General features: G+C 50.2%; 1 protein-coding gene across 2 annotated transcripts in view; it reads left to right on the forward strand.

Annotated features, from left to right (window-relative positions):
- The window catches only part of egf (epidermal growth factor), a 170,760-nt gene that overhangs the window by 135,809 nt on the left and 19,615 nt on the right, over positions 1-15,336 (forward strand). For both annotated transcript variants that reach the window (XM_038792155.1, XM_038792156.1), the window contains exon 23: positions 3,690-3,795. In XM_038792155.1, the coding sequence (XP_038648083.1) occupies positions 3,690-3,795 (106 nt within the window). The remainder of the gene's footprint in view (positions 1-3,689; positions 3,796-15,336) is intronic.

A 15,336-nucleotide genomic window follows, 5' to 3' on the forward strand; every position in this document is an offset into this window, starting at 1 on the left:
CACAAAGTCCTTTTTAAGCACACAGGATGACTATTGTCAAATACACGGATTTTGCTCTGGACTCAAGTTTGTGTCTGTGGATTTCTTCTCAGAATCCTCCCAGATGATGATCACATGCGTGCTTCTAAACTCCAATCCCCAAAATACGCTATAAAATCTTCTCTCACAATAATGCTTTTCATTGGCACTTCACATTCCAAAATTCAGACTAGGTTTTCCGAATTATACTTTTAAACAAAATTTCTGCTCTGCTTTTAACAGTGAATCCAGTTCAGGATTTTACACCAACCCCTTTAGGATTTCTTTGCCTTGACTGTTGGACAAACTGCTCACAATTGCTTTCACTCTTGATGACCAGACTGTATTAACATGGCATTACCTTTGAAGGCTGCTGTCCCACTTTAAATTTGGTTGCTGCAATTGTTTACTTAACTCAGAATACTTTGTTTACTCTTCCTTGAATTCTACTGAACAATACTTTGGTCTCTATTCATTTAACACCGATGTCTTGGGCACTTCTCTTAATTACTCTTGTTTCCTTAACTTGCTGGACTTTAGGTTTCTGGCATCTTTTTTAAATCATTACTCCAAAGTATGGCTTTTCTTCCAGCAAAACTGAGAGAGGTGTTCCCTCTTTAATTTCTAAAACCACCTGCCTCTAGCAGAGCTGTGGGAGTTGCCTTCAGTCTCACTAGCTATCTCCAACTGCAATCAAATTAGCTTGAGTAAAACTTAAAAGCTTTGCTACCTTCCAAGACCCCAGTTGCTAAGCAACATCTGCATGTTTATACCTTTTATTTATTCTTCATGCCATTACCATATTTAAACACAATAGAAACACAGTTGGAACTTAATCATGCCCCACGCATTCTAGCACCTTTGTCAAACATGAATCTAACTATAGGTTTTACCCTTCCAGGCAAAGAAACAATAAATTAAACCCACTTAAAACTATACCTTATTTCTCATGTTTACCAACACAAATATAATTTAGCTAAAACAACCTTTGTTTTCGTAACAGGCTTCAACTCCATTTTCCTGTCCTCTCCCTATATTCCCTCATTCCCTGGGAGACAAAAAGCTGCCTATTCCAGTACTGAATACATTCACTGATAGCACATTGACAACTCTCCTGTGTAGGGAATTCCAAAGATTTACAATCATTTGAGTGAAGCAATTTCTCCTCATCTCAGTCCTAAATAATCGGTCCCTTATCCTGAACTTGTGCCCCCTTGTTCCAGATTCCCCAGCCAGGGGAAATGATGCTTTGTTATCTACCCTGTGATGCCCCTTCATAATCTTGACTGTTTCAGTGAGATCACCTCTCATTCTTCTGAACTCTCAGAGAATTTGGATGCAATTTACTTAGCCTCTCATCCCAAGTGAACCTTTCCTGCACTGCATCCAGTGTAAAGATTGGAAGGTTATGGTCAGTACTTCCATAATTTCCACTTTTACATTCCCTCAGTATCCTTGAATGCATCCCATCCTGATGACTTCTCGGGCGCAATTCTCCCAGACAAGGAGAAATCGTAAGGCTGGCGTCAAAACAGGGCGGGTTTGACGCCAGCCTCCCCCTCCCCGACCAGGAACCGATTCTGGTCCCCGGTCGGGGCTAGTATGCCGCGGCCGTGAACTCCGGCATCGCGGGCTTAACGAATTTCGTTAAGCCCGCTTGCCAGAGTTTGCGCCGGCTGACGCCGCATGACGTCAGCCGCGCATGCGCAGATTGGAAGACTCCAACCCGCGCATGCGCGGATGACGTCATCGCGCATTTACGCGAAACCCGCGCATGCGCGGGCCGGGATGCCCCTCAGCCGCCCCGCAAATTGATACAGCGGGGCGGCGGAAGGACAAAGAGTGCGCGGGAATCGGACCCGCTGCCCGCGATCGGAGCCCACCGATCGCGGGCCCATAGCACCCTTGGCACGGCCGTGGTACTGCCGTGCCAATCGGTGCCATGGTTGCCAAGATCGGGACTTTACGGCCGTTTTTACGAACGGCCAGACCAGGTGTGTTTGCCGTTCGTAAAAACGGCCGTAAAGGGCTTGGAATTCGGCCCATCGGCCAGCTGAGAATCGCTGCTGGCCGTAAAAAAACGGCGGCAGCGATTCGTGTCGGGAGTCGGGCGTGGGGGGAGGGAGAATAGCGGGAGGGCGTCGGACTAGCGTGGCCATAAAAATTTACGACCCCCGCCATTCTCCGCACCGTCGTGAGTGCGGAGAATTGCGCCCCTCAACTTTAAGCCTTTCTAATACTTAAACTATTTCCATTTTTAGCTCAACTACCTTTGCTTTCACTAGAGATTTTATCTTCTATCTTGGTAAAGACTGATCTGAAGTTCTCGTGAATGAGGACATTGCACCTAGTTTCAATGGTGGACAATATCGGTACGAAGCAAATGGCTCAACATGTTGCCTGTCCATGTGTTTATAGATGCTAAAACTAAATGCCAGAGCAACTCAGGTACACAAACTGGACCACAGTGCAATGGAAGTCTGGCTGAGTCCCTGCTGCCATTGTTCTTCAGCCAGAATGTTCCTCTCTGAGGGAATTATTAGCTTGTGATTTATGGTTTATTCACTTGCATTAGGCGGCATCTTGTTCTGCAGGCAAAAACTGGTACAAAAGATTTTGGAACTTTGGAGGTGGTGCACAGTGACAGACATATACCCAGCCTTCAGACCAGCTGCATAGAATCCTAGAAATGGCCGTTGCTCCATATTACTTGCTACTCGTAGCTAAAATAATCAGTCAATCTCAGTATTGGAAATTTCATTTGGCACAGCATCCGCAGCCTTCCAGGAAAGAAAATTTCTACTACCTTTTGCACAAGATCTCATGATCTCCCTCTTAATTAAATGGCCTCACACTAATTTTAAGATATCTTCTCATTCTTGATTACCCACACCAGACAAAATAGTGTGCTGAATTTGATACCCTCCCCTGTGGCATGTTTGGTGGCAGGGGGCTATTTAATTAGATGAGAGGATGGAGGGTATGTACCGCTGCCTTGTTGCCACCACCCTATTCAGTCCACGTCGGGAAGTCCAGTGCAGCAGCAATTAATGCCCACTTAAGGACCTTATCCTACCAGTGACAGGCCACTGTGTGGGGAGCCGGCTCAACCTGTTGGGAGCATGGCTCACCCCTGCAGGGTTAATTGCAGGCACTGGGAGGGTGGGGGATTGGGGAAGAGAACAGCTGGGGCCTTCGGTCAAAGCCATTCAGTGCTTGATAAAGGAACCCAGCATCGGAAGGGGAAGTGCCCACGAGGAACAAACCACTTGCCCTTGCTGTTAACGCCCCTTCCCCACCATGACCTCCCATCCTCCTCTCCACCCACCCCTCCACCTCCCACCATATGGCCTGCAATTCAGTAACACTATTTAGACCTTGGATGGGCATAACACTTCAATGCCCTTGCCAATGGCACTGCTATTCAATACATTTGCTTGTGTCTGATTGGCTGGCAGCTCTCGGCAGGTGATCTCTGGGAAATCCCGCCGCTGTCCAGTCAACTGTGGTTGATCTTCCCTAAAAGAGGCGAGGTGAGGTTCCCAGCACCTCCGTTAAATACTGCCCAGCATTTCTGCACCCCAAATCCTTTGAATGTCTTAAACACCTTGATCAGATTATCATTGACCATATGTGGAGCTTCGATAATATATGTAGATTTTATTTAATAGGCATCAGAAACATTTGAACAAGAGCCACTATTCAGAAGACATGAGTGAAACAAGCAGCAGCACCATCGACAGTGTAAATGAGACCTCGACAAATATTGAGCAGCAGGTAATTTGATCAGTTCATGAAGGTTAAAATGAATGGACGGAAATTCATGAAAGTGCATGTCTCGATTCCCAGTAAGTGATTTTGTTGACCTCTGCTTCCCCCAGGTGTGTGATTTGCAAAATAATATCTAATCATCTTAAGAATGAGGAAAGATCACTTCAATATTTCAGGCCCCTTGATGAAAGCTTACTTTATTTCTAATTTCAGGACGATTGAAAGAAGTATGGCAATAGTAAGAAAATGTCCAATCAAGTTAAATGTTCTACAACCTCTCTGCTGAAATTGGTGGCATAGACATCGGGCACGATCCTCCGCCTGTTCACGCTGGTGGGATCTTCCAGTTCCGCCGACAGAGCCCCCCCCCCCCCCCCTCCCCCTCCCCCCCCCCCCCCCCCCCACCGCCGCAGGTTTCCCAGCGGAGGGTGGACTCAATGGGAAATCCCATTGACAAGCTTCCTGCCTCGGAGAAACATGCCGCAGGGAGGCCAGAGGATCTCGCCCACCATGTTTTATAGATGAAATAACTCATAGATGCGTTAATGACATGGTACAGAAAAAAGACATGATGAAGAGGTAGCTAGATTCTTCATAAACAAGGGGGTGAAAGGTTATCGGGGGTATCGGGAGATTGCAGTCAGATCAGCCATGATCTTAGTGAATGGAGATGCAGCCTCGAATGGCCAAGTGGTCTAAACCTGCTCCTATTTTGCTTGCTCGTACCTGTACAGCAATATTCTTTTCCTTGTTAATGTTCAACTTGGGTGCCATATTCTGATTTGTTGCATAATGGTCAATATTAAAATTTTATACCCATCTTTCTAAATATTATGAAAATAGGGTAATGTTCTGCTCTGTAACGTGCAATAAGAAAACATAAAAGTTCTATTGAAACTCAACAACATGAAGGCATTTACAAACAAATTTGACCAGTTTGAATCATAATACTTCAGACAGGGAGGATATGATGGAAAAGTTAACACTGAGAATAACTTTGTCGGGGTGAAGTATCAGTCTTTATGAACTTCAGCAAAAAAAGGCAAAAATGCAAAATGGATGTGGTAGCTTATATATGGGACATACTTGCTCAATTTATTGAAGACTAGGATTTCACCCATGTTGCTACTTTTTCCATAAGAGGAAACACAGCAGATACACAGTGGAAGAAAAAGATCGGGATTTTCTGGGCGCAAGAGACAATGTGGGTGCAAAATCCTGCTGGAAACAGAAAACAGGAATCCCCACAAACGAGATCTCGTTTTCAGATTTGTCCCGCCCCTTCCCGCCGGTGTCTTAGACCCAGAAAGGGCACAAAATTGATTTAAGTAAATTGTAATGTTATTGAAGGACATCCCCGCTGCATGATCCCCTGACATTGGGATCTCCGCCGTCAGGTCGGTGACAGGTTTTTAAAAGCGGGAACCAGGCAGAGGCGCACAGATAAGGATAGTCCCCGAGGGGAGAGGTACATGCCTGGGAGTGCCGGGGGTGGATTGACTGGGGGCAGTGCCGGGTGAGGGAACGCTTTGGGGAGCTCCATTGTGAGGGATTCCCTTATCCATTTGGGGGGAGGTCCCCCGTGCCGGCGGGGGAGTGGGGCTGTTACTGTTTTCCTTTTATTGGAGATCAGGGCCTGGATTCTCTGGTCGCCAACGCCAAAATCGTGTTCGGCCGGAGAATCAAAGTTCCCGACCAAATTGGGGGTGGCGCCGCTTTCGTGAGGTTTCACTACATCCAAAGCGGCGTTCTCGCAAAGGATGCCATGCCACGTATCAACGGCTTCTGGACTTTGCTTGAGGTCCGCCCCCGATGTGCCGCCCCCGACTTGCCGAGTTCTCAACAGCGTAGGTCGCGTGTGGCTTCATCCGTTGGGAACTCGGCGTGGCGGCTGCGGACGCAGCCAAGCACCATCACAGTCGGGGGAGGGCTGGTCCGCGAGCAGAGGGGACTTTAGTCGGGGCTGGGGGCACTGAGGGGGATGGGCCCGGCAATTGTTCAGGCCATATCGGCAGCAAGAGACTGCTGCCAGCATGCTAACCCCCAGCAAAATGGGAAATCAGTGGCTGCTTTACGCCACTTTTTCTGGCGTAAAACGCCAATGTTGCCACTCCTGCTTAGCCCCAGAATCGGAGAATCCAGCCCCGGGTACCTGGATCTTGGGATTCCCTGTAATGCTGGCATTTTGCAGCCACGCCTTCCAAACTGGCAACGTGAGCCATGCTGCCACTTTTTTTTCCACAGAGTGCTGCACAATGTGGTGAAAAATCCAGCTTTGCAGGCAGTGAGCTGCAATCCGGTTTTCATGCAATCCATGATCTCATGGATACACTGTGGGCTGTAGCTTGTGAGATACCACACAAGCCCCTGCTTGAGCCATGGAATGACCCTGAGCTTGGAGGTTCAGGGTCTTGATGGCCACCGGGAGCGGGTTTCCTCCGCAAGGACAAGGCATGGGTGCCACACCATCCCTTGTTGAGGTGGAGCCCACTACGGCACACTCTGCCCATCATCTGTTCGAAAGACCAGTGACGCCTGTACACCCTGGGCTGCCACCGGCCTCCCTGCCTGGGTCCCGCACTGGCCTGTTGGCCAGCTGGGCCCTCAGTGTGTGGGTCCCAATTCCGGCAGCTTCACATTTTTATAAAGATGTACTAATCAGTGCCTGCATGACCACTTGCTGGGGAGGTGATTAGATCACGGTGATGGAACCATCAATTCTACGGACACGTGCTTGTAGGATTAGAATAGCGGTTTTAATATACTTACAACAGAGCCAGCCTGTTAGCCGTTGAACTTTCGGTGAACTGGCTGGCTGACTCTGTGGCATGGATCTTTATACAGCAGCTCCAGGGGGAGGAGTTCTGGGCGGAGCCAAGGGGGGAGCCCAGTACAAACTCTCAAGTACTCCCAGAGCTACTCCCCCGGTGGTCAGGTAGTGCAACTGCACTTAAAATATTGATACATATATATACTTAGAACAGAGTGACATTGGTAACTATAATACCGTGTGCATCTCATTCACCACACACGGGAGGCCATTAGACCGGAGGTCGTTCCCATTAATTGTATGGAGATTGGCTTTAAGTGGTAATTATTGGTTTCTCCCCGCGCCATGGCAGGATCCTGATTTCGCCAATGGGAGCATGCCGGTTAGATCGCAAACCGGTCGGCGCCTATGCATCTCTCAATTTTGGCTTCTACCACGACCTACGGCCAAGTCTCACTCTCGCTCTATCACACGCGGCCATTAAATCGCGTTCATTGTCTTTAGAGGTAATGGGCTGGGTTAAATGTTTATTTCTCCCATATTCTCTTAAACTCATATTGTCTCTAAAGAGAAGCACCCGTCTTCTACTCACCATTCAATTTCACAATATGGCTGAGATTAAGAGCTTCCTGTCTGGGGATTCACATTTATATTCCCTTATGTCTACCCTTAGTTCGACTAGTTAATGGAATTCTGCAAGAACACAATGAGGAATTCATTAGGTCATATGGCCCAGTGTAGCTTGTTGTATTTAGGAAAGTTATGGGGCTGGATTCTCTCAGCCAGGGCTACCGCGGACTGAGTCTCCAAATCAGCTGGACCACATTGGATCCATGCCATCGGGACTTTGGCCATTCGGGGGAGCAGAATGGCCAAGCAGGCCTCTGGCAATGGCCCCAGGTAGGCCCCAGGCCGCGGGGAGTATTCTGCTTCTGGGGGCCTTCAGAAGCGGGGAACCGGCAGCGGTCCCAATTTCTTGCGGGAATATGGATTGTCCGCCCCTGTGCCGGCCGTGATTTCGGCAGCGGGGTGCAGAGAATCCAGCCCCAAGTTTTAAGTTACCCTTTTACTGACACATCGAAGGCCATTTTAGCACTCCTTAGTGAAATAGGGATCGCTCAGAGTCATATTTGAATGCTTCAACAAGCCAACATTTAACAATCTTCTTCTTAATTTAACAACGTCTATTCTTAATCTGTTATTTTTCTGAACGACCTTGTCTTGAAATCTCTCTGGCTCATTTTATTAGTTCTTTAATGTATTTAGCCACAGCATGCCCCATATCAGTTGCTTCATTATTTTAAAAGCCTGGACTTCATTTAATCTGTTAAATGGGTGGCTAATATAACAGCATAATTGACAGTTTTCATAATTGGCATTATGCTTTAAATTCAAGTAATCTTGTTCCAATGTCAGTTGCTATGGGTGTGGTACCGATTACACGAGTGTTTGATCCTGTTGCTTGGAGCTTGATCTACTGATGTCTTACCAAGAAAACAAACACTGTATATTCTTACATTTTCATTTATTAAGTGGAAAACTGACCTTAGATTTCTGTAATTCGAACAAGATGAAACTTGTGTATGATGATGCCAACGCTTCACTGTGCAAGCTTCTAAAAGCCATAAGTGACTAGGAAACAGCATCAATTTTCCATTGCTTAGAATGCACAAATATGCAGTTAAACAGGAAAGGAGCCCTCTGGCTGAGGACTGTCTATGGCAGGCGTTGATCAGTGAGCTCCTCTGTAGCCCTACATTTTGTGACCTTCTTTAAAGGGTGCCTGGATCTACATTATTAACTGTGTTAGGATATCGCATTATAAGTCACAAAACATTAGTCAGAGATATTTCTTCTCAATACCTGCCACCCACGAAAAAGCAATCTCTCTTGATTGTATCTTCCACTAGGAAGAGATTTGAATTAATAGTAACATTGGCTTTGCTGTTTATGGGCTGAAGCTGGCCGAAGCTTCAGGGTTGGCGCCGAGACAAATGTCTAAAAGTACCCGGCAGTGGTGAGTTGTCAATTTGCATAATTAAGTTGTGGGCTGACTGGGGCCGTTGCTAGGAGCAGTGGACAGCCCTTCCACACCCACAGAGGGCCAAGATGGGCAAGTGCTTGAAAGCAGCTTGTCAGTGGTCTGCCTGGTAGGCCTGTGAAGCCTGCTGTATGCTAACACCCTGCCACTAGAACCACAGCCATCAGTGAGTCACAGTTGCTGCCACCAGCCATCCTATTGGAAGAGTTTCCCCTCCTCGCGAGTGGCCTCATAGGTGCGGCCTGAGATTTTAAAAATATTGAAATCTAACCTCAAGCTGGAGGCGACCCTGTGTTTCCCCTCTGAGGGCAACAGCAGTCATCTCTGGAGCTGGGGCTCCCATTGTTTCAAGGCGGGCCAGAACCCTCCTGAGCACCCCCCTGGTGCTCGATCCTCTCCCCCCCCCCCCCCCCCCCCACAGGCCCCACACGCAGCGGTCGCGCGCTGTTCACGCCGGCAGCGATCAGGTGTGGTTGGCGCCGCGTGAACCGGTCGGATTAGGCAGGCTGCTCAGCCTATCCGGGCCGGACCGTTAGAAACAGCGAGCAGCGATTCTCCCAGCGGCCTGTCGTAAAACACGACACGTCGTTTTGGGGGGGGGTGCGAGAATCACGTGCGGGTGCCAGGGCGGCGTGGCGCGACGTGAATCGCCCGGCACTCCCGCGATTCTCCCACCCAGCGTGGGGGTCAGAGAATCGCGCCCAATATCTCCAAATTTGCAGATGGCACAAAGCTAGGTTGGAGGATGAGCTGTGAGAGATCCTTCAGTGTGATTTTGACAATTTGAGTGAGTGGGCAAATGCATAGCAGATGCGGGATTAAGTGGATAAATGTGAGGTTATCCAGTTTGGTAGCAAAACAGGAAGGCAGATTATTATCTGAATGGCTAAAGGTTGAGGGAGTGGAATGTGCAACAAGACCTGGGTGTCCTTGTATACCAGTCGATGAAAGTAAACATGCAGATGCAGCAGGCGGTAAAGAAGGCAAATGGTATGTTGGCCTTCATAGCGAGAGGATTCGAGTACAGGAGCATGGGTATCTTGCTGAAATTATGCAGGGCCTTGGTGAGGCCATACCTGGAATATTGTTCACAGTTTTGCTCTCCTTCTCTCAGGAATGATGTTCCTGTGAAAGAGGGAATATAGTGAAGGTTTAACAGTCTGATTCCGGAGAAGGCAGGACTGACGTACGAAGAGAGATTGAGTCGGCTAGGATTATATTCGCTGGAGTTTCAAAGAATGAAGTGTGTGGGGCGAGACCTCGTAGATACCTATAAAATTGTAACAGGTGAGGCAGGGTAGATTCAGGAAGGGTGGGTATGTCCAGTACCAGGGGTCACAGTCTAACGATACGGGGTAAACCATTTAGGACTGAGATGAGGAGGAATTTCTTCACACAGAGAGTGGTGAGCCTGTGGCATTCACTACCACAGAAAGCAGTTGAGGCCAAAATATTGGTGGGGAGATTCTTCTGCCACGTTGCTCCCAGCTCACATCCTGCTGTTCTCCAGGAATAGTGGGGAGAGCTCCTAAGCGGGCTTTGCCCTGCGCACCGTATGGAGCGCCATGTTCCCGGCCCCTGGGACCTGACGCAATCTGGTTCACACTTGGTGAGTTTAAAGCCGGACTCCCCCAGCTCCCAACATTATCCCCCCCCCACCACCCCCATATGGTGCAGCGTGAGGCTGGCAGGAATCACGACTAGAGGTGGATTGTCCGCCAACCACCACGGGTAGCGGAGTTATTTAATCTGGAGGCGAGGCAAGCGCCTCGGGCTAAAAGCAGGTTCTGCGCCGAGCACCAGATCGGTTGTGATGCTCCGCTACCCGAGGCCGACCCCAGTGACCTTCCCGACCTCGCTTGCAGCACCATGCAAATCATGGATTTAAATCTTATTCACCGGCTGGAAGCCCGAATCTCCACCCCTATCGCAATGCTCCACCCCTCATAGCTGGGAGTCATGTGGGCATGATTTGCTGCAAATATATACAAGCGAGGACCAGGCGCCATGTCTGTTGAGGGGGAGAAAGGAGGTAAGTGACTTTTAAACATGTCGTGCTTGCTGGGGGCTGTAAGCCTGGACTCCTGGAAGTAGCCGGGAACAATTCTGCAGCAGGTGTGTGAACACGGGGTGTGCCCCCTCAGGACTGGGGTGCCCTGGTCAGATCCCCATTGCTGCTGTACATCCACACAGCTGACTGCCCACAGGATCCTGGAAATGCTTTGAGGAGCACAGATCATATGGCAACACATTTAGCCCGCATGGAGACCCTCATATCCCAGCAAGGCCATGGCCATGGCAGTGTTCAATGTCCACCCCACCAGGTGTTAGAGATACTCACTGCGCCCCTTCAAAGTGCTGCTCCACACTACAGGTAGCAAGGGATCAGCAGAGCTCACCCCAAACAATGGATACATAACCGGCGCCGCTGGACCCCTCCCTAGCACGCTGCCCCTCTCAGAGTAACAGCCTCACCAGTGACACTCTCAGCTGTCCACCCGTGAGGATCATAAGATGTCCCCAAGCCCTGCCTGTTCACTGCACGCCAATCCCATACATCCTGTCCCCGGCTAGGAAATCTGACCATCTCCCTGTCACAACCTGTATATAAAACCCATGCTCCACATAACACTGCAGCTAAGCTACCACAAACTCACACATCTCTTGCTTACCCCCATCTGTAGGACCTGCCCACCAGCCTATTAGCATGGAAACGATGGCTGCACTGTATAAACGTCTCCACCACACAACCAGATGCCACCCATCTGGCGGGAGGGCACAAGGCTCACCCAGTGAGGAGACCCACAGTGGACCACACTGGGAGACATAGGACAGGGGTCACAGAGCCTCTCGCTAACACTGATTGTGGCAAGGTGGGGGGGGGGGATATATTGAGGGTAGCGTAGTTGTACAACTGAGGGTGGCCATGTAACCTGGTGGCATTGTATGGTCAAGGGAACCCTCATCTTGCTGACATTCCCGCTCCTGGTGGCTGTCAAGTTGAACTTTTATACTCTGGCTGATTCCAGGGCTCAAGTGGGGACATGTGTGGGATACCGTAATTGTCCGCACAAAGGTGCAACGGCGCTGTAAGGGCTGTCTACATACATCACCTTCAACCTGAACCAGGCCCGCCAGGATGGCTGGGCAGCATGATTAGCCGCCATTGTTGGCATGCCCCAGGTCCAGGGATGATCGATGGCATGCAAGCATCGGCTCGAAAAGGGCTGCCTTACATCATTAGGAAGGTGTACCACTCCATGAATGTGCAGTTGGTATCGACCGCCAGCTGCACATCATGCATGCCTGCACCCAATATCCAGGCAGCATGCACGACACATACATACTGGTGCACTCAGAGGGTCTCGGAGGGTCTCGACGGGCAGCACGGTAGCATTGTGGATAGCACAATTGTTTCACAGCTCCAGGGTCCCAGGTTCGATTCCGGCTTGGGTCACTGTCTGTGCGGAGTCTGTACATCCTCCCCGTGTGTGCGTGGGTTTCCTCCGGGTGCTCAAGTTTCCTCCCACAGTCCAAAGATGTGCAGGTTAGGTGGATTGGCCATGTTAAATTGCCCTTGGTGTCCAAAATTGCCCTTAGTATTGGTGATGCAAATTGGGTGGGGTTACTGGGTTATGGGGATAGGGTGGAGGTGTTAACCTTGGGTAGGGTGCTCTTTCTAAGAGCCGGTGCAGACTCGATGGGCCGAATGGCCTCCTTCTGCACTGTAAATTCTATGATGTATGATTGTGGCGGATAGCTGTGTGCACGATAGCATCCCGTAGCAGAGGGTGACATGCTGGAGGAGAAGGAAGAATGGCAGGCTTCATCTGACGAGGAGGACAAGGTGTGTCCAGGAACACCTGGGTGTGGAGCCAGAGCTGGCACAGCAGGCCGCCCAACATGTGATGCAGGGTCGTCGCACACAGGACAACCTCATCACCTCCTAATTTACCGAACAGGAGGCTGCGCTGTCCTACCTATACCCATGCCCACTTCAACACTCTCCCCACCAAGAATCCACAGTCCCTGAGCCTCACATCCCCTCCCTCCCCCTTAGTCCTTCACTCAATCTTCCCCCAGGCTTCCCACTCCTTTCCCCTCCGAGTGTCATACCAGCATCACCAGAGGGTGTTGGGCCTAGGTTGGCAGTATCAGTGGGTCTTGTCTGCGGGACGCAGGGTGCCTTGCTGTGAGAAGAGCTCTGGTGCTCCTCATTGACAAAAGTTTGACCTATGTCTCTAAGGTAACAGTCTACTGTCTCCCTGAGAGATCCCTGTATGTGTGTTGGCAAATTCCTTCTCATATCACCAAGAATGTTGAGGCCGGGTGTGGTTGTTGGGAGGCGGTGAATGGTTAGGGCTCAATTACTGGGAATGTTGTCAAACAAGGAGCACTCACACTGCCGTTTCAGAGCCTGACAACCTCTCGGTGAGGATGTAGGCATGTCAGACATTCTGTTCATGGGCACCGCCCCCCCCTCACAAACCCCACCCGACTACCACACAACACTCAGCCCCAACCCATCCTCATGCCTGTGGAACAGAGGGTAGAGGCAGAATGGACTGGTGGCGCAAAAGATTTTAATTGTAATTATTTACACTGATGTGTGCCCTTCCCCCTTACTTTCTACTATTTAATACACTGTGCCAGCTTTTGTGTAATCTACCTTGCGAACCTTGCGTGGCCCGCCACTTGTTCCAGGTGTTCCCAGACAGCACATCAGAAATGGAGGCAGCATGCTGCTTGTCTCACCCCCTCCCCCCCGCCGCCCTGTGTTAACCTTGGCAGAGGTATCAGTATGGGCCCCATTACTCCCTCCTCCCCCGGGCTTCAAGCTGGCTCACGGGCTACTCCATGGAACAGTGGGGAGGCCGGTGTGAGCACCGGAGGTGCCACCGTCATCAGATGCTGCCAATCCTAGTGGCCCCCCCTTGTCTTCAGCATGGTCTCGACAACCTCAACCAAGGCATACTGAGACTGAACCATGTCTCTCGGACAGTTCACTCTGTGAGGATACCAGCGATCCTGGGAGTGGGGGCGGTTGGGGGTGGGGGGGTGGGGAGAGAGGGGTTAGATCCTGCCGTGGATGGTGACGGTGGGGAGGGGGGGGGGGGGGCACTGAACCCCAAATGCTTGCGACATTGTGTGGTTGGGAGGCCGACACTCTCACTTTTAGAATGGGGCGCTCTGTAAAAATGGTGCGCAATCCCTCTTGAGGCCGGGCTTGCTGCCGTCATCAGATCCCACACTTCACTTCCTCCGCGCATTTCACCCCTGGCTCCAAAAATCTGACTAAATGTGGGTGAATTGCAATGGGAATGACCTATTCCTGCTCCTAATTTCTATATTTCTAAGAGAATTCTCACACACACAGGTGGTTGTTACAGGCTCAGATTCCATGCATTTCAGCCACTTATATCTCTGGCAGAAGCTACAGGTTATCTATCTGCAAGCTCTGGCACAGAACCCAGCACTGTTTATTGTGGTTTACTATGTCAAGTATTGAACATGTACCACAGTCTCTCTGCAATGTGAGCGTACTCTAATTAATCAGGTGCACTGTAATCAATCCTCGCTGGAGAAACCCTGTTATTACAAATCATTGATTCAAACCAACTTCCTTCCTTGGCCAAGCTGAAATTCCATTTGATGCACGATCAATTGTACAAAGACTAGAGTTGGATACAACTGAGGCTTTATTGCTCTAAGATGTGTGGCCTCCCACAGCAGCTGGTGAAATGGCTGCTGAATGGAGGACACACATATTTATACTCCTCCCACTGGGCGGAGCCAGCAGGCAGGGACTACCAGTGAACCTGTAGTACAGGTCCTACCTTACATCACCTAATACAGGTGTAACAGTGGTTTACCACATTCACACCCTGTTAAAAATGAGTCCGGCGGGGGTAGTGGAGAACTATATATAGTAGTGAATTTATGTACAGTGTTTTATCAGGAAAAAAAAAGTCTTTTGAAGTCCGGTGCCAGTTAGAGATTTAACCGGTCTGGTGCCTTGATGTTCGCTGGGGGGCAACGTAGCGGTAGCGGCGATGTCGATGCTCGCGATGTTGATGCTGGCCTGATGTTGGGTGACTCCAGGAGCGTGCCAAAATCCTCTTCATCCTCTGGCGTGGGCAGGGGAAGGACGGATGGTCCTGGTGGGGTTAATGCTGGGAGCGCCGGGGTAGGGGAGGGTGACGCCGGGCCGGAGAAGTGTGTATGTGTGGAACCTGCTGGTACCAGGTCCCTGAGGGAACAGTATCTTGGTGGCCGTCGGGGTACGCCACATAGGCATACTGGGGGTTGGCATGGAGCCTTGTGGAGTCGGACGTGCCAACGGAGCAGGACCGGTCCTGGAGCTGCGAGCCAAGTTGGGAGCGACACCCCGGATATGGACTTCCTGGGGAAGGCAAAAAGATGTTCATGGGGTGTGTTATTTGCAGTGGTGCACAGTAGTGACCGGATGGAGTGTAGTGCATCAGGGAGGACCTCCTGCCAGCGAGAGGCTGGGAGGTTCCTGGACCGTAGGGCCAGTTGGACGGCCCCCCATACCTTCCCGTTCTCCCTCTCTACCTTCCCGTTTCCCCGGGGGTTGTAGCTGGCCGTTCTGCTGGAGGCAATACCCCTGCTGAGCAGGAACTGACACAGCTCATCACTCATGAATAAGGATCCCCTGTTACTGTGGATGTAGGCGGGGAAACCGAACAGAGCGAAGATAGTGTTTCGGGCTTTG

This window comes from Scyliorhinus canicula, chromosome 3, assembly GCF_902713615.1.
Source record: "Scyliorhinus canicula chromosome 3, sScyCan1.1, whole genome shotgun sequence".
NCBI lineage: Eukaryota > Metazoa > Chordata > Chondrichthyes > Carcharhiniformes > Scyliorhinidae > Scyliorhinus > Scyliorhinus canicula.